The sequence below is a fragment of the Trachemys scripta genome, chromosome 6 (genome assembly GCF_013100865.1).
Source record: "Trachemys scripta elegans isolate TJP31775 chromosome 6, CAS_Tse_1.0, whole genome shotgun sequence".
Taxonomy (NCBI): Eukaryota; Metazoa; Chordata; order Testudines; family Emydidae; genus Trachemys; species Trachemys scripta.
Genome location: NC_048303.1, coordinates 15,889,552 through 15,909,414, shown reverse-complemented (window position 1 = coordinate 15,909,414; position 19,863 = coordinate 15,889,552). Strand labels below are relative to the sequence as shown.

The window sequence follows — 19,863 nt, the reverse complement described above, 5'->3', positions numbered from 1 at the left end:
GCCCACGAAAGCTTATGCTCAAATAAATTTGTTAGTCTCTAAGGTGCCACAAGTACTCCTCGTTCTTTTTACTGATACAGACTAACACGGCTACCACTCTGAAACCTGTATGATACTGTTCAGCTACTTGGTGGCACTGTGCAAAGCAGATCTTATTTAAGGTAACCTCAGCCTGTATTTGTTTTCCCTTTTAGGTGTTTATCACAGTAGGAGGCATTAAATGAATTACATCGGGGTCCATGGAATTGATGATACAGCAGAGGAACAAGGTAGTGACAGTATGTGCATTCTATATGATTTTATGAAAGTATGCTGATGAGTATGAATATAATGTAACTGGAATATGCTTCATGCAAAAGGTCTCTTGTAAGGTATCATTACAAAGCTTATAATCTACTGAGTGTGGTCATCCTATTTGTATAAATGTATCGCTCTTGTATCTGAAACTAGAAATATAAAATATAACTCTGAGGGCCTATTGTAATTATGCAAAGTGTGGGCCATTAATGGTGGTTTGGAATCTTGATGGCTCCCATTAACCAGGACAATTGTCTGTAGATGGCTCTGTTTTACTTGTGAGTCTTCCTGTATACAAGTGTGCTGGTAAGTGAGTAATGTCTTACAGTGACATGTGATCATGTCACCTGAACTGGAATCCATCTTTAACCTGGTGCTTTTCCATTGAGAAGGGGTGGGTGGGAACCCAGAGGGACAAAGGATTCCCGCCTTATGCAAAAGATATATAAGTGGTGGAACAGAGAAAAGGGGGCAGCCATCATGAGAAATCCCCTAGCTACCACCTGAGCTGGAACAAGGGCTGTACCAGGGGAAAGGATTGTGCCCAGACTAGGAAGGTGTCCAGTCTGTGAAAGAAACTTATTGAAACATCTCTGAGGGTGAGAGTTTATCTGTATTCAGTTTTATTACTGTATCAGGCTTAGATTTCCGTGTTTTATTTTATTTTACTTGGTAATTCACTTTGTTCTGTCTGTTCCTACTTGGAACCACTTAAATCCTACTTTCTGTATTTAATAAAATCACTTTTTACTTATTAATTATCCAGAGTATGTATTAATAGCTGGGGGTGAGGGCAAACACCTGTGCATATCTCTCTATCAGTGTTAGAGAGGACGAACAATCTGAGTTTACTCTGTATAACAGGGGTCGGCAACCTTTCACAAGTGGGGTGCCGAGTCTTCGTTTATTCACTCTAATTTAAGGTTTCGCGTGCCAGTAATACATTTTAACGTTTTTAGAAGGTCTCTTCCTATAAGTCTATAATATATAACTAAACTATTGTTACATGTAAAGTAAATATGGTTTTTAAAATGTTTAAGAAGCTTCATTTAAAATTAAATTAAAATGTGAGTGTGAGTGCCACTGAAAATCAGCTCGCGTGCCGCCTTTATACAGGGTAAAATGGATTTGTTTGAACCCCATTGGGAGTTGGGCATCTGAGGGTTAAAGACAGGAACACTTCTGTTAGCTGCTTTCAGTTAAGTCTGCAGCTTTGGGGTACGTGGTTCAGACCCTGGGTCTGTGTTGGAGCAGACGGGCCTGTCTAGCTCAACAAGACAGGGTGCTGGATTCCCAGGCTGGCAGGGAAAGCTGGGGCAGAAGTAGTCTTGGCACATCAGTTGGCAGTTCCCAAGGGGGTTTCTGTGATCCAACCCATCACACAGTGCATGAAGTGGAGAATGCCACCCTAGCCTTATGGTTCTTATGTAATCATGCGGGAAAGCCTAAGTGTTCTGGTACAGAGTGGATTGCAATCAAGGTGGAGGATCCTACAGCAAAAGCAACTCCCAGGAGCAGGAATATGGACTGGGGGACTTACAGGGGATGGTGTGTTTAAATGGGATGGCTAACCTAACCATTCATAGTGTGCAGTTAACACTTGCAGGAAATATTACAGTTATTTAAGCAGATCACTGAACTGTCACCCATGAGTTCGCCCACCAAGCCAGGAAAGTGACTAAGGCCATGTCTACACTAGAGACCCTAGAGTGACACAACTGTACTGATGCAGCTGCGCTGCTGCAAGATCTCTCATGTAGCTGCTCTCTGCCAACAGGAAAGAGCTCTCCTGTCGACGTAATTAAACCACTCCCAATGAGCGGTGGTAGCTATGTCGGCAGGAGAAGCTCTCCAGCTGACTTAGCGCTGTGCACACTACCACTTATGCTGGCAAAGCTTATGTCGCTCAGGGGTGTGTTTTTTCACCCCCCCGAATGATATAAGTTTTGCCGACATAAGTACTAGTGTAGACATGGCTTGAGACTTTGACCTGATCTCTGAATGTGATTAAGGACTGGCAGAGTACCACTCCTGAATGTACTAGAGTAACAATGCCTCCTACTCCAGAATGGAATCAAGATGATGAACCATGCCTAGAAACACAAGCAGGACCTAAAAATGGACTAATGATAAATCATGAACATCAGATTATATATAATAATGTAGCTGCAGAACTGGAATTAATTTGCAAACTAGATACCATCAGATTAGGCCTGAATAAAGACTGGGAGAGGTTGGGTCATTACAAAACCTAAACTTAATTTCCCAAATACTAATTTCTTCCTACTGTTACTCACACCTTTTTGTCAACTGTCAAGCCACTCTCTTACCACTTCAAAAGTTATTTTTCCTCTCTTGGTATCCTGCTGTTAATTGATTTATCTCATTAGACTGACCTAACACTTGGTAAAGCACCCCCGGCCTTTCATGTATTTATACCTGCTCCTGTATTTTTACTTCATACATCTGATGAAGTGGGTTCTAGCCCACGAAAGCTTATGCCCAAATAAATTTGTTAGTTTCTAAGGTGCCACAAGGACTCCTCCTGTTTTTTTTTTTTTTTTGCTGATACAGACTAACACGGCTACCGCTGAAACCTGTTCTGATAATGTTTAACATTGTAAGCATAAGTAGAACTGCACTTGTGTGAGAAATTACAGAGTAATCATGTTTTTGAGAAAAAAGAAAAGATAAAGTAACTAAAAAGCTAGAAAAAAAAACAGTTTAAACTAACACTAGCTCTGTATTGACGGGGGAGGAGAGCTAACAGGGAAATGAGAGACTAATACATATGTATAAGGGAAGATAACAAAAAGTTATAAATAAGTTTGTGTAACAAAGGGAGGTCAAAACTGTACTGTCCAGTGGTGGAGGCAACTGTGATATCATCCCGATGAACTTCCCACTTGTAAGGAAGTGATCACTACTTGCTGAGTGTCTTGCCTTAAAGATTTGTTAGACCAGTCTGTTGAGTAAGTGAATCTCAATCCAACAATATGTGACAGAACATTAAAGGGTCTGATACTGAACATTTCGGGTGTGTATCTCTCTAAGACGGAAGCTCTGTAGCCAGTCCATGTCCAGTACAGAAGCCTGATTTGCTAGTAGCAGCCCTGCAACCTACTCTGTACAAGAAATACATGACAGGGAGCAGATCTGTTGAATAAGATGGTGTCACTTTTTAAAAGGCATTTTTCCAAACACAACAGTAACTTAGGCTACAGCTACACTACAAGCTAGGGGAGTGATTCCCCTTGTCGTGTACATGTACTTCCATTAGCTCTCATCACACTGGTGCAAGTATAAATAGCAATGTAGCCACGGCAACATATGTAGTGGCAGCGAAAGCACAGGTTAGCTGGGCTGAGACTGTACCCACTGGTTTCAGGTGGGTTTGCCAGGCAGCCATTGCCTATGCTACTTTGGCTGCACTGTAATATTATACTCACGCTAGGTTGATAAGAAGTAGCATGAGTGAGTGTACGCAAGCAGGGGATCACACCCCTAGCTCATAGTGCAGATATAGCCTGGAATGATGTCTTCTCTGGCCAAAGAGGCCGTATGGATGTGCGAGATTACTGTGGCACAGGATTAATTAAATTATATTCAATCCATTGTTTCATATTGATTTTACCTCTCATTTCTGTGGGTGTGATTTTTGTATTTTTTTTTTTTCAGTTTTCTTTCTTGTTTTTCTGGTTCTTTCTTTGAAATCTTCATACAGGGGAAGAAAAGTGACAGACGCAGCAACCACCAGACTGAGCTGATTTCCTTAAGCAGGTATGCTGTGGTAACCTCTAATGAAGACAGTTAGTGGGAGGCTATAATCAGGCACTGGTAGGGACTTGTACTTATGTGCTGCCATAATTTATTACTTTTTTATATACACCTCTACCTTGATATAACGCTGTCCTCGGGAGCCAAAACATCTTACCGCGTTATAGGTGAAACCGCGTTCTATTGAACTTGCTTTGATCTGCTGGAGTGCACAGCCCCCCACTCCCCCGGAGCACTGCTTTACCGCGTTATATCCGAATTTGTGTTATATCGGGTCGCGTTATATCAAGGTAGCGGTGTATGTAGGCATGCATGCTAGACTACTACTTGCAAAAAAACAAAAACAAACCAAAAATTATGCCAAGAATACATGATTTCCTGATGAGCCAGAGAACATAAACAAGTCCACATTCTGTGCAACCCTCCCCTACAACTTCCAGATCATATCCACTTTAGATCACACCTTACAGTGTGTAAGGAAGAAAAAAAATAAACTCAATTTTGCTGTACAATGATATACTGTTTAGTTCTGTCATATCCACTGGCATATTAATCCATGGAAGTTTGAAAAGATGGACATTTTTAGCTCTGTTTGTAGATATTATGCAAAAAAAGTAAAGTGGCAATAGAATACAGCACTTTTACAACTGCAAAAAAATACAGGGGCTAAAGTTATAAAACTGTGATACAGTATAAAAGGCTCTACTTACGAGGTCACATTTTCTACTCTGCTTACAGCATACTTACGGCTACAGAAGACAAATGGCCTGCTAATCCAGGTTCATTTAAAGTGCAGCGGATCATTTCAACAGTTAAAAGGAATTTCCACTTGTCAGGAATTTAAAAAAAACCCACTCCTTTCCTGGCCATTTGTAGAATTTATGTCAGATCCATAATGCAATAAGCTCAACACTCCATCAAGCATTTTCTATTTAACCTGAAAGGGGACTAAGTCAAATCGCTTAAATGTCTATGTTCATGATTTGCAAGGAGAAATGACCGCAGCCACAGTGGAGTGTAGAAAGGAAAGATGGTGCAGTTATTCTCATGTCTTCAGATTTAGTATTAAGAATCTGAACCACTGTATCATAAAGCGTTGATAAAATGGTGTGATCTACTATAAAATATCTATGAAATGGGCCAACTTAAAGCAGAGAGAGCAAACTCAATGGACTCAAGTAAAAAGGAGTATATTTCAGCTTTGGGGTATGTTGAATGTATGACCTGACAAACAGGATTGTGGCCTTTTAAGTTATTTATTAGATCCTTTATGGTAAAATACTATAGAATTGAATAAAAGATGTTAACCTTTCTACAGGTTTGTATGTACTAGCTTATAGATGTTAATAGCTAATTATAACACTTCTATATAATTCTTTGGATGCTAAAATACCTGTAGAAAAGATCTTCTATTACGGCTTGATCCAATGCCCATGGGGGCGTGTCATAGGTTTCACGCCCACTCTGAACTTTAGGGTACAGATGTGGGGACCTGCATGAGAACCCCTAAACTTAATTACCAGCTTAGATTAGTATGCTGACACCACCAAATCATTTATGAGTCATTTGGAAACTCTGTCTTCCCCCCAAAATATCTCCCTTCCAAGTACTATAACCCTTCCCTGGATAGCCTTGAGAGACTTCTCCACCAATTTCCTGGTGAACACCGATCCAAACCCTTGGATCTTAAAACAAGGAGAAATTAATCATCCCCCCCTTTCCTGGCAGGATTTGAGTTTAATTTCCCTTTCCCCCACCAATTCCCGGTGAGTCCAGATCCAACCCCCTTGGATCGTAAAACAAGGAAAAATCAATCAGGTTCTTAAAAAAATACTTTTAATTAAAGAAAGAAAGGTGAAAGGAAAACCTTTGGGAGATTAGCATGCAAGCTATTCTCACAGACAACAGATTCAAAACACAGAGGAGTCCCCCTGGGCAAAACCTTAAAGTTACACAAAAGAAAAATCCAATTTAAATCTCCCTCTTATGCAAAAAGACAAGTCACAAAAGAAAATAAACATAAGCTAATTTATTCCTTTTCTAATACTCACTACCCTGATAGGAGGCTGATTCCTGGATCTTTTCTCTCCAGCACAAAACTTAATGAACTCTGGCAAAGGACTCTTCCCTCCTTCCTGGTTGAAACATTTGGTCCCTGCATTGGTTCCTCTGGTCAGGTGTCAGCTAGGCTATGTGAACTTCTTAACACTTTACAGGTAAACGAGGCATTAACCCTTAACTGTCTGTTTATGATCGGGTGTGTGTGTGTCAACAAAAAGACTCCCATTGACTTAAATGACCATGACATTTGGCCCTTAAATTCTATGGCCGCAATTTTCAAAAACCAGGGCTTAAAGTTAGTCTCCTAAATCCACATTTACACACATGAATAAATGGTCTGATTTTCAAAAGTGCTAAACATATACAAGCTTCCACTGAGATCAGTTAGATCTGCTGGACAGTCATAATCTTTATGAATCAGGCTGCTTATTTAGGTGCCTGTGTATATACTTTAGGCATCCACTTTTGAAAAAATCTTTGTCCATAGGTTTTTAGATCAATTCCTATAGAACCCTGTTATATTTCTATAGGACCCTGTTGGCTTCATCCCAGCTCAATTAAATAGGAAGTTTCCTTCACAGTTATTTTTGAAGCGATAAGACACTTGCCCGACATGTGTTTGAGAAATGAGAGAGTAATGTTTTCCATGACACTTACTTAAAGTAATAAACATTTTGTTTGGTCTAAGTAATGACAAATTTATTACTAATTACATTATTATGTTCTGCAAGTAGAAATTGCTTGAGATCTAAAAAAAGTCTAGTGAAAAATGAATTAATTCCATCCATCTGTTTGAGCCAAGTAATTATTTTTCCCAAAAGAGAAATTGCTAGCATTTAAGGGCTGGCATGCCCCCACCTACAGTAAAATCAGAGGGGTTTCAAAGAGGGATATCTCCATGAAGATGCTCGCATAGAGTTCCTCCCTAATTGTTCTGTCAATGGGGAGGAAGGAGGAATTGCCTGTCTAGAAACCCTGCTGATCCTCTGAGGTCCATGCAATTATCAGGGACTACCCACAAATAAGCCAGTGTGCCTCCACAGTGGCTCTGGAACGTGGCAGCCACCTTCTCTGGAAATGTGGATCCAGTGGTCACAATTAATGTAAACTTTTGTCTAATTAACAATACAGACTTATACAGCATAGGGAACACAGAAAATTCTGAGGTAACATAGTTACTCACAAATAGCAATTTTAATGGTGATCACTGAACTTTATATGGAGATGGCTAACATGCCTCTACTCCCCCCCCCCCCCCCACCAAATCATGAAGATCAAGTGTGAAAACCTGATTGCCTTACTTATGCAAGTAGTTCTACTGAAGTAAGTAGGCTTATTCACATAATAAGGTCTGTAGGATTTGGCCTTAGGTAAACTTGTGGTATTACATAAGGACGAATAGATCCTATCATATATAAAAATATAATTCAGTTGTAAGAGTTGGCAAAAAACAACAACAACTTTCCAACATTGTAGGGTTTCTCTGCTTCTGTCTGCTGTCAAAAATTGAATTACCTAGTGATGGATAGCAGGTGTTCATAGTAAAAATATGGTGCTTTTTTGGTAGTCTTGTAATCACTTACAGTTAGGTAACATATGTTGTGTGGCAAGAACACTATGTTCAGAGAGCAACATCTGAATATAGAACAGAATTCAACAGAGCTGTAATTTCTGAACTGCAGGTAATTCTGCCAAATTGAGCAACCCACCACACTGCATAGTGTGAATTATCAATATTGGGTCCCATCCTGCACACTTTATTCACACAAGTAGTCCTTATTTACCAGATAACGCTATTGACTTCAAAAGCACAACTCACATAAGAATTATTCATGTAAGGATTCTAGGATTGGGCTCATAATGTGTATATATATATATATATATATATATATATATATATATATATATATATATATATATATATATATATATATAATGTAAGGCTTACATTTAAGACTTATGTTATAAAACTCATCTCATTTTATTGCATTTAATACAATATAGAAGAGGTGTGAAATACGGGGTAGTGTGTAGTTGTGCTATCCTAGAAGCATCCCAAGAAAGGAATATTTTTAGAAAAGCACAATCCCTCTCTCTGCTCCATAGTCCATACTAGCAGCAAACAACTACCTTCCCCATGACAGCTCCAATGTGGAGATGGTGCATTGTGGAGGATGGACCTAAAACTCTACCCTTTCCCAACTTGCTTGTGCTGCAGGGTAGGGGTAGATCAGGTCATTTTTTTTGACAAAGTGTATTTGCCGAAAAACGCAGTTTCAGTCAACATGGAACTATTTGTAAATTTGAACCAGGCCATAGATTATTTTGGGATGAGGGTGCACTCAATCTCTCCTTTTGAAGCAGTTCCTCTTAGTATAAATAATCATTGGAGCAGGGACTTAAACTTGAGTCTCCCTCGCCTGAGTGAGCGTACTAAACACCAAGCTAATGTCTGTGTAGTGATCCTTCTCTCTGGCCAAATGACTGTTCAAGTATCTTATACAAAGTGGAGCTTCAACAGGAGAGACTGAAACAAATCCATCCCTATAGCCTGCAATGGGATGAAACCTGGGTTCAAATGCCCGCTCCAGAGCAGGGATTCAAACCTGGCTCTCCCAATCTCATGAGAGCACCTTAATGACTGGGACACAAGCTCTAGGGAGGCCCACCACCATCTTCTCCGCTTCCAACCACTTTGTGTATCTAGTCCTTTTAAAATGACTGGAAACAAAATGTTTCGGGTCAAACAAAACATGTTTTGTTTGATCCGAAACAGAATTTTTCCATTTGCCAACATTTTTTGGCATTTCCGGATTTGGTTTGATCTGAACTGGTTTCCCCCTCGCCTATTTTTTGGAATTGCCAAGAGAACCAAAAAATCAGGTATTTGCCCATCTCTAGTAGTGAGAACTCCTGGCCCTTACCTCTCTGCACCTGGACCCATGGTGAAGGGAGGCAATGCAGGAATTTAAAGAAGGGTCTTACTAGCATCATTCTCATCTCCTAGTTTTTTTTTCTTGTAATTGTTTTCTATTTCTTCCCATTCCTTGCATATTTAATTTTTATTTTTAATGAGTTTGCTGTCAGGACTGGATTCTAGACAGTTTTTCTGGCAAATATACATAATCCTTTCGTTATCAAGAAAGTAAACCTTGAAACAGGAGCCAAGGATTTGGCATTGATTTAATTTATTGTAGCAAATATGAAATTTGAAATGAGACCAACTGATTCATTTGCCTCCTGATTTATTTAATTCTCCTCCCTTATTAATTTACTCTAATTTTAAACTATTGCCTTATTCTGAATTCCCATTCCAGAAAATCCTAATGAAATGCTGGAATATGATCATAAAATGGTCTGAATTCTTTTTTTATTCTACAAGAACTTAAAGAAACTTCTTTAAGATACCAGACAGTCTATATTTTCTTTCTGACAGCTAAAGCATGTCTTTTTCTTTCAAGTGAGAACTTAATGGTATTGAATGGAGCTTCCCAGTAGAGGATGAGGAATTTTAAATGTAGAGGACTGCAACTTTTAAGAAAGTCAAAATATAGGTAAGGGTTGACCTTTTAATTCTACAATTCTCACCAGGACGTTACTTAGTTTCAACTCTACAAACCGCCTCAGTCCGCAGGCACAACCATCACTGATGACAATGATGTGACTGGGAGTGGTGTGCCTAGATAGAAGGCACAGTACATGACATTATGATTTATAGCCAGAATGTGCCTATTAGGGTCTGGCCCAGGTTGCTGGCAGAGAAGAGCTGCTTTGTCCCAGGGGGCAGCTCTGAAATGCACTGGAGGCCTGATTCGCATTTCCACTCAGGCCATTTTACACCACTTTGGAGCACTTAAGTGGGCATTAAGGACATCTATGCTCACGTCAAGGCCCCCTCCAATGGCCAGAATGCTGCAAAGAAACTTTAGTGCAAATGAGTGTGAGGCTCACCCCTAAGAGTACAGCATGTGCTCCTCTACACTGCTACTCCTCCCACTCTCCTTTGAGGTGTGTAGCCCTCCAGAGAATGTTGAGAACAATCTCTGTATTTAAGAGAACACAAGGACTGCAACTGTGGCTGGCTCCTATCTGGAGTTCCAGAGCAGGAGGGAAGGACTTTGTGTCCTTCACTTTCCTTGAACATCCATGATGGGCCCCGGCGCAATACAAATTAAATGCAAAAAGTGAAATGATGGCAGTCAGTGGAAAATAAGCAGAACAAAAATCAAAGCCCTACTGCAGAAAGAGAAAGGATGGTCCTGTGTCTAGGTCTTGGAAGATCTGGGTTCAAATCCCTAATCTGCTCACAGATTTCCTGCATGGCCTTTGGCAAGCCACTTAGGGCCAGGTCTGTATAGGTATTTAAACTCCTAAAGATGCAGGTAAGTATGTAGCGGGATTTTTCAAAAGCACCTATCTAGGTTTCTGCAGGCTTGTGAAAATCTCACAGGGTGCCTATCTGCATCTTTAGGAACATAAATACCTTTAAATATCTGGCCCTTTGTCTCTACATGTCTCAGTTCCCAACCATTAAAATGGGGATAACAGCACTTCCCTGCCTCACATGAGTATTGTGAAGATAACTAACTTAAAATTATGAGGTGCTCACATTCTATTCTGAGGGCAGAGGGCAGATAAGTACCTTAGACAGATAATCCCTGCACCCAGGCTCAGCTAGAATACTGCACCTTGGTGCTAATAAATAATATCAGTCATTCTTTCCTGAATTATTACCTGTTTGAGACAAAAGTGGTGTATAAGGGACTTTCGGTTCTATTGCACTCATTGGTGGAGGTAGCAATGGGTTGGCAAAGCTGCGGAGAGGGTGCGTAGGTCGGACACAGGCTGTGGGAATCGTTCTGCTCGGGGCGTCCTCATTGCTGGCATGTTCAGGCTGTGTCTGTGGCAGCATGGATGGCTGTTGTGGGACTGGTCCTTCACTCACCGCTGTTAGGGAATAATAAAGTGAACTATTATTGAGATATTTTTCCAAATCCTATTTCTTACTTTTGTGATCATTTCCCAAAGAAAGGGAAGTGCCAGCCTTTAACCTTTGAGGAGCTGTAAGAAATATGTAAACATTTTTTTCAAAAGATATTAATAGATGAATTAGAAACGAGACATTTCTAAAAGCAGCCATGTGTCAGAGTGCTGCAATAAATCTTCCTTCAAATAAAGTACACAAAATGAAATTTTTAGCTCCCTCTGTATATTTTATTTGTATACAAACTTCTTAAGTTCCCATCACTATTGGAGCTAGGTGCCTTTAAATTCTAAATATCAACCAAAATCATAAGTATATCATATGGATAGTGACACAAATCCCAGCTGCTGGAACTCTTTACATTCTGCCCAATATTATTGTTATAGCCACAGCTAATGAGAGTTGAAGACAAAGCAAGGACTTAATTTCTATTTAACCAAATACCAACATAATTTTCCCTTGAGGCAGCAGCAATATTCACTGTGCCAAAGCAGTCAGTTGCTGTTTTATTATCCTATACCCAAAGTCAATTTTTCTGTGATTTAAACATGCCATGTCAACCTTCAAATATAAATCAAGGTTACTCTATGTTCTAGAGTGCTTCTTATAAAAGGCACTCAAAAATTACCTCTCTCATGAACTTTCTATGTCAAAACAGAGTAACAAACTTCGCTAAAGTAATGTGGAAGAAAAATGAAAGAAAAGGAAAACATTTCAGTGGATGGAATAATTTCTTTTTTTGTCTGCTTTCTCTCCAGACTGGTAATTTGAGTGTGATTACAACTGTTTAAAGCGACAAAGCGTCCTGTGGCACCTTATAGACTAACAGACGTATTGGAGCATAAGCTTTCGTGGGTGAATACCCACTTCGTCGGACGCATGTAGTGGAAATTTCCAGAGGCAGGTATAAATATGCAGGCAAGAATCAGTCTAGAGATAACGAGGTTAGTTCAATCAGGGAGGATGAGGCCCTCTTCTAGCAGGTGAGGTGTGAATATCAAGGGAGGAGAAACTGCTTTTGTAGTTGCAACAACATGGTCTGTTACTGAGAATATGCACATATTGCAAATGGAACTACAGAGAAGCTGCTCAGTGATATTTTCAAAGAACAGTGTCAGGATAAAAGAGATGCTGCATGACAGTGCCAAAGCTTCTGAACATGTTAAGGGCATTTGTATTAATACTGTAAACCATTTTAAATTTACACAGTCATGGGCCATCTGTGAAAGTGATAAATGCTCTGGGTTCATTTTTTTTAACTTAAAAAATTCACGTGAGTTGAGTTCTTATGAAAGGAGTTGGATTAAGAGTCCTGGAACCTAAAATTGTTTGCCTATTTGCAGCAACCAGCATGGAACTTGGAGGGAGGAGCACAGGTTGCAGGAGGGAAGAGTGAGGAGGAGGCAAAGGAAGTCAGTCTGTGTACACGTAGCTGGAAAGCTAGCTGCAGTTGCAGAACCTCTGTAAATAGTTCTATTAATAAAGAGCCAGTTTTGTTTTTGAAACATGGAGTTCTCTTATGATAGTACCCAGCATATGGTACATAAAATGCTATGTGCAGAACAGGTATAGGACAAGTAACGGCATGGTTCAAGTTTCCCCATACTGCTCTGTCAGTAGTTTCACTGGATCGCCTGTGGGGCAAAAGGTAGTTCAGTTTCCATGCCCATTCATTTCTTGGCTACAGATCTCTTTAGAGCAAGAGCTATGTTACATTATTTCCTTCTCAGATTGAGCCTGCAAGCGGATCATGTGGTACGGAGGAAAAACATGAAGAAGGTGGGGTCCAGTTGAGTAGGGTGGATAGTTGAAGGGTTGAAAGACTGGGGTGATATGGTCAGGTTAACAGACCATAAAGGGATCATAGTGGTTATGGTTTGTTTGTTTATCGAAGATAAAACCCAGGAGCTGAGCAACTTGGAGGAAGAGGTATCTCGTTGCATCTGTATATGGAGGGATTGAGGCATAGAAAGTGGGAAGGAGGGAGTAAGATCAGATGTTACTTAATCTGTGTGGAGACTGGGTATGAAATCCTGACCCCATTGAAGTCAATGGAAATTTTGTCATTCACTTCAATGGACCCAGGATTTCACCCTGGGTATCTCACTTTACAAAGTTATCTGCATTCTGTAAAAAGTTTGAGTCCCTCCGTCTAATGCTGTCTCTAAGTCATTGGTCTTTGCTGTTTTATACAGAGACGCAATACTGCTCCATCAGAAAGCCACTATTGTACTGCAGTACTTCAAGGGTACTACATTGTCCAAATGAAGTTGCTCTGCCAATAGATTAATCAAAAATATAGGGTGGAGGGAATAGAGTATTTTGTAGTTGAGAGAAGAATTTTAATTTCAAAGTAGAAAAGTCTCCAAGGAGTAAATCCTAGTCCCCTCTATCTACCATGACAGGCCTGACTAGCTAGAGTTATCCATGGGGGAATAAGACTGTGAGAAAGAAACATTGGCTGGTTATGCCATGGTTATGGGTATAGGATACTAAACAGAAAGATGGCCAGGAATCCCCTCTCCCCTGTCACAAGGTGGTGGCCACTTCTGCACAATGCACAACCTGTGGAACTCTTTGTCAGAGGATGTTGTGAAGTCAAGAGTATAACAGGGTTAAAAAAACAACTAGATAAATCCATGGAGGATAGGTCCATCAATGGCTATTAGCCAAGATGGGTAGGGATGGTGTCACTAGCCTCTGTTTGCCAGAGGCTGGGAGAGGGCAGCAGGGGATGGATCACTTGGTGATTGCCTGTTCTGTTCATTACCTCTGGGGCATTTGGCATGGATTTCCAATTGTATAGAGGAATCTCACTAGAGCAGGGTTTGTCCATTAGTAAGTAGGCCAAGAGCTTCCCTAAATAACTAAAAATCTTTACCTTACTTGCAAACAGAGCAGTGGACAGGTGCAAACAAGTTAACAAAGTGTAATCAGAGGAGGGATGTATTTATTTTGAGCAAACTGGATTTGCCCAGTCTTGAGTCAGGTAAAAACTCCTTAATATTTTTGCCAGCCAGAATGGCTCATAGCTCAACTGTTAATCTTGTGGCAGGAGCCCAGAAAGTAAAAACAAACAAACAAACAAACAATCTAGACCTCAAACAGCTCATCCTTCTATTTCAGAAAACAACCTTCCTGACACTTAGATATCTGGCCTACTTGTTATACTGAGAATGAAAATGCTCTAGAGAATCTGGTTGCTTTCAAAATCCAGAACTCATTGTAGAAATAACATGTAATTACAGAGCCAAGACAAATCTCAAGGCACTTTATAATAATTAATGTCCATGTATATAAGTAATTACAATCTACTAGGTGGCAAAATTATTTCGAAAAATGGAAATGAGGGGTTTTGTTCCAGAATCCTTTTATTTCTGTTCCTGATGCAATATTGTAGACCTCTCCAGCAATTTGGAACTCCTGGCAGAGGAGACGAACTACAAGATGTGACCAAGGTCACAATCATTTGTAGTTTGTAAAAGTTTACTTGGTTGTAGTGAAGTTTCCTTGTCCTCACTTTCAGTGCTCTCTGCATAATGATGCCACTGCCTGGCTCTCCACTCTTCTTTCCTTCTGCTCCCTTGTTCTGTTCACCCCTTCTACTCTTCTTTCTTGACTGTTCTCTTTGGACTAGGCTTTGACTTGGACCACATGCCAGTGCAGGAGAGTAAAAGCACCTTTAAATCTCTGACTTGGTGCACAGAGGTAAACTAGTGCTGTGGGAGCAGGTTGGCAAATAGGGATGGAGAATGGTGGAACGTTGGCTCCATCCCTACTACTTGCTGGCCAAGGAGAATCTGGAGAATTGTGACTCAAAGGTGTGTGTCTCAGTGGCAAGGTCTTTGAGGGTGACTCCTTGCTCACAGCTGTGCTTAAAGGAAAAAATCCAGCCTTTTGTCTTTTTCTCCTGCTCTTGGCCTCACATTTTCTCTTATGATATTAGGAATAGCCTACTTTTTCTACTGTGCCCAAGGCTATCATGCCCTTCAAATCCACTTCTTTTGGGAGTCTGCTGACCCGCATGCACAGACAAGAGAGAACAGGCACGTATTGCTAACCTCCACTGACCTGCCTGCTATCTTCTGGGTTTATGGTCTCAGAGAGAAAAACTTGATCAGCTGGCATCAGCAGTGCAGAAAGTGATATTCTTAACATTAATGGGCATTAGATATAGCTCCTGAGAAAGTTTTTGTATAAATCCAAGTGGGCTAGAAATGAAAGATGGTGATGGATATTGGAAGGGAAGCACAGTTGTAAAATCTGAAGACTACAATAACTTTTATTATACAAAAGTACAATACAATACTTTTGTATAATAAAAAGTATAATACTATACTACTTGATGGGGTTGAGCACTCCATCTACAATTGAAGGCAAGGATTCCATAAAAATTAGAAGGTTAGACTTGGGCTGTAAATATTGAAAGTAAGTTGTCTGAGGAAGATGTCTAGTATTAGAGAAGGGAGTTTTAAAACAGTAAAACGTACATGCTTGAAAACCTAATGAGAGCCATCAATTCGCAGTTAGTTCAGGTTCCTGAGGGAATGGAAGATGGAAGCTCTGAAAGTTTATTTAAATAATGGATGAAGAGGAGTCCGTTGCTGGTACCACACGATCCAGTTACCTCAATTTCCCACTTAGAAGCTAGACATTTGCCCTTACGAAACCCAGCACTAGATGTCTAATCCCAGAAGAATTCTGATTACTTGAACAGATATTGTAATTAAAAATAGGATTTTGATGGAAGCTAGGCTCTCAGAGAACCCTGAATATGAAAAACATTGTATTGGGTCCCAACTGTCCTCACTGCTGAAGTTCAGAGCTTTGACAAGGTAAAAAAAAAATTGCTGTACCTTGGCATCTGATCCAAACCCCAATGAAACCAATAGGAAGACCTGCCACTGATTTCTACAGGCTTTGGATCAGGCCCTAACTGGAGTACTTTTATGTCCAGGTAAGCTCCATTTACAATGTGGAAGATTTATTTACTTCTTTATATCCTCTGCTGCTGTCATGTTTTTCTGGATTCCAAAAGGAATGAACTGTCTACTAGAAGAACAAGAGGCATGTGATGGACTTAACATAGACTCAGCATTCTACTGTATACTTTTACTTTTCTCTTGCATTTCCATATAGACTAATAGAATCGTAGAAACATAGGCCTGTAAGACATTTCAAAAGCTCATATAATCCAGCCCCCTATGCTGAGGCAAGACCAAGTAAACCTAGACCATCCCTGACTGGTGTTTGTCTAACCTATTCTTAAAAACCTCAAATGACAGGAATTCCACAACCTCCCTTGGAAGTCTATTACATTGCTTAACTGACTATCCTTATAGCTTGAAAGTTTGTACTAATAACTAACCTAAATCTCCCTTGATGCAGATTAAGCCCATTATTTCATGTCCTACCTTCAGTGGACATGGAGAACAAATGATCACAGTCCTCTTTATAACCTTAATATATTTTAAGACTATCAGGTCTTCTTTTCTCAAGGCTAAACATGCCAGTTTTTTTTTTTAACTTTTCCTTCTATGCCAGGGGTGGCCAAACTTACTGACCCTCCGAGCTGCATATGACAATCTTCAGCTGTTCAAGAGCTGGGGTGTGCCTGCCAGGGCTCAGGGTTCCAGCCCCGAGACTCCCTCTCCGCCAGGCAGAAGCTAGAGGCGATGTGCGGAGTTTTTTCCCACGGTTTGCTGGCCCTGCTTGGTTACATGGTGGGGCCGCTGTGGGTAAGAGTGAGGGTGTGCCTGGGGAGGCATGACTCAAGCTATTGGGTGGGGCATGAACCTTTAAATTGTGCCCCCCACTCTCAGCAGGCACCAGTTGTCTCTGGCAGAAGCCTCTAACCCCACCACCCCGCCGCAGGGCAGAAGCCCTGAGTTCCTCCTCCCCCTGTCTGGTAGGCAGAGAATGGAGAGGCCTCGGAGGCAGGAGGCTCCATGAACTGCACTTTAACTGTAAAAGAGCCGCATGTGGCTCGCGAGCCGTGATTTGGCCACCCCTGTTCTATGCCATCTATACCAATATTCTAGCCATGAGATTTAGCCCACCCAGTTTCTGTGATGCCAATTAAGTCATAATTTAGCTTGTGGGCTAGTACTTCCATATGTTCTGGTCTATTGCCCCACAGGTCTTGGTTTGATATATTTGAGAAGTTTAATGATGTCAGATGTATGAACCGTTCATTGTACATCTTTTACTGAGTGATATCTTTGAGAAGTACTCCCACTTTGAATGTGGCTGTTAGCTCCACTCTGACATGAAGTCAGAGATAAGCCCGGGCTATACCAGCGTATGTTTAATCATGAATGACAATCATGACCCAGAGGACAGGGTACCAGACTGGGATTTAAAAGTTTTATTACTAGCTCTGTGTGACCCTGGGCTGCACTTCTCTGTGCTTCAGTTCTCCCTCCCATGCATTGTCTGTCTTTTCTATTTAGATTATAAACTCTTTGGGGACAGGTTCTAGTTATTTGTATCGCACCACACAATACGGCCCTCATTTCAGTTAGGGCCTCTGGCTTTATTGTAATACAAATAAGAATAATACATTTGCTAGAACACCAGTTTTATTCTCAGGTGAGAAGTTTAGGTATTTATATTTATATTCTTGGGGAAAAGGTGCTGTGGGTATTGGGTTTTTTTTTTTGCATTTGCTAGAATAAGACCAGATACAGCTTCACTGAAATCAATAGAAATATTTCTGAAGTCATTTATGATGGACCCCCAAAGAATTCATTTCTGAAAAACAAAATCTTTCCTACTCATCCAGCCCATAAAGAACACATGTAGAAAATGAGGGAGAAAGAAGAGCCTCAGTCAGAACTCAAGGATTGGGCCCACAGTTACATTGGGTCATGTCACACCATCATTTGTGCGTGCAGCGGTCCCCAATGAAATCACAGAGGAGACCTGACTAAAATAGAAGGCATGATATAGCCCAGTATTAAAGTATCCTTTCTCTTCTCTCTTAAAAAACTGGTTCAACTGAAATATCAATGATTCGGCTTAACATTACTTCCTCCCTAAAATACCAGAATTAAATATTCACTGTTACCATTAGCTCCAAGAGAAAACATTGTCAAGAAATAAGATTTGTTTTAATAAAAAAATGAGTATAGCTCCCTTTTACACTTTGAAGGAGGTGAAGCTATCTTAGTTCCTTGCTAATTATGTAGTGCTACCTCAAAATGGTGAGGACTGTTTCTTTCTTTCTTCTTTTCTTTAGGTTTTTGTTTGTTTTGGTTTGGTTTTACAACTAACAATCTTGTCTTTACTCATATTCTCTCCCCCCCCCCAGTTGAGGGAGACACTGCAGCTCCTACTAGTCCTTAAAACTGCTTCTTCCTGACCAGTGCCACTTCAGTGTTTTTCTTAGTTGAGGATGAATCATCAGGTCTCATCCAGTTGCTCATTTCTCTCATATTCTGAGACCTCAACGGGACAGCATTGTCTGTGCTTGATGGGGAGGAGACAAACCTGAGTGTCCTCTGCAAGTTTGATGAGATGCCCACAGCATCTCACAATCTTTCTCCAGCCTCCTGAGGTACATGTTAAACAGCTCAAAATAGAGACCAGACAGATTCCTCAGGTGAAGGCCAATGGTTAGGAGGAACTGCTGCACAGAGAGAAGCCACCTTAATATGACACAGATATATTTCTTGGCAGCAAGGATAGAAAAGCAAATATATAATAATTGGTTTATATAAATTTCACTGACAGTGTAAAACAAATAAGCAGATTTATTATTCAAGAAGGTTCTGGTTGATTCTGACTTAGCCTTTCATTTTTTTTTTTAATTTTTTTTTTTAGTTTTCTTCTCAGTAGAAGATGAACAGTAAAACTTGGCTTAAGGAAGATTTTCAACACTGGAAGCTTTGAGGTCAACCATGAATGATTTCAGGAACAGAAAGAGGTGTTCAAGCATGGTCCACTTTGCAGAATGCACAGCAACTCTCTCCCTAATGACATTGCACATGATGTATTCAAAGATTGCTACATCCTGATCAATAGCATGTTCAGCCATGTAGTACAGTAGGTAGAATTCACTGCAAAGGAATTATTGCAGTGCATGTATTTTTTTTTAAACTTTACTGCAATGGGGCAAGAATCTCATGGGGTTTTCACTGTGTGGTTCAAATGGATACGAATGTACCTTATGCACCTTCCCTAGTATGATCTTCAATTGCAGTTCACTGTCAAGAAAACCCCACATGATCAGATTAAGACAAAGAAGTGGATATGACTGAGTCAGAATTCTAGAGTAATTTTGCTGAAACCATTTCTTGCAGGAGAGAAGCCATATGGGAGACCTGGTAAGGTGATCCAAACATGAAGCAGATGCTCCAGCTGCTTTTTAATGTTGTCTTTTGGCTGAGTGTGCAGGAAGGAAATGTGCCACAAGGAGCACAGCCATTCTTTTATGTGCTGCTGCCAGTCCCTGTGTTCAGTGGTGGGAGCATTAGTAGAGATAGCAGGAACATACATACATACACATACATACACACACACACAAATCTATCTATCTATATAGCCTCCTCTCCATTTCTCTCAGGCAGAAAGCTAACCCACCATGCTGTTACAGAAAGCTAGGCAATTGCTTGGCTGGTTGTTTGATAAAACAAACAACATATATGAAAATAGTTTCTGCCTTATGGATTTTTTTGTGTATGGAGTTTTGTGGTGCTTCTTTCTGTGATATTTTGCAGCTGAGTCTCCTGCATCTCTGATGG

General features: G+C 40.4%; 1 protein-coding gene across 1 annotated transcript in view; it reads right to left on the bottom strand.

Annotated features, from left to right (window-relative positions):
* The window catches only part of DCC (DCC netrin 1 receptor), a gene marked incomplete in the record, with an annotated part of 974,185 nt that overhangs the window by 23,116 nt on the left and 931,206 nt on the right, over nt 1-19,863 (bottom strand). Inside the window, 1 exon segment of the mRNA XM_034774393.1 lies at nt 10,870-11,082. Coding sequence (XP_034630284.1) covers nt 10,870-11,082 — 213 coding nt within the window.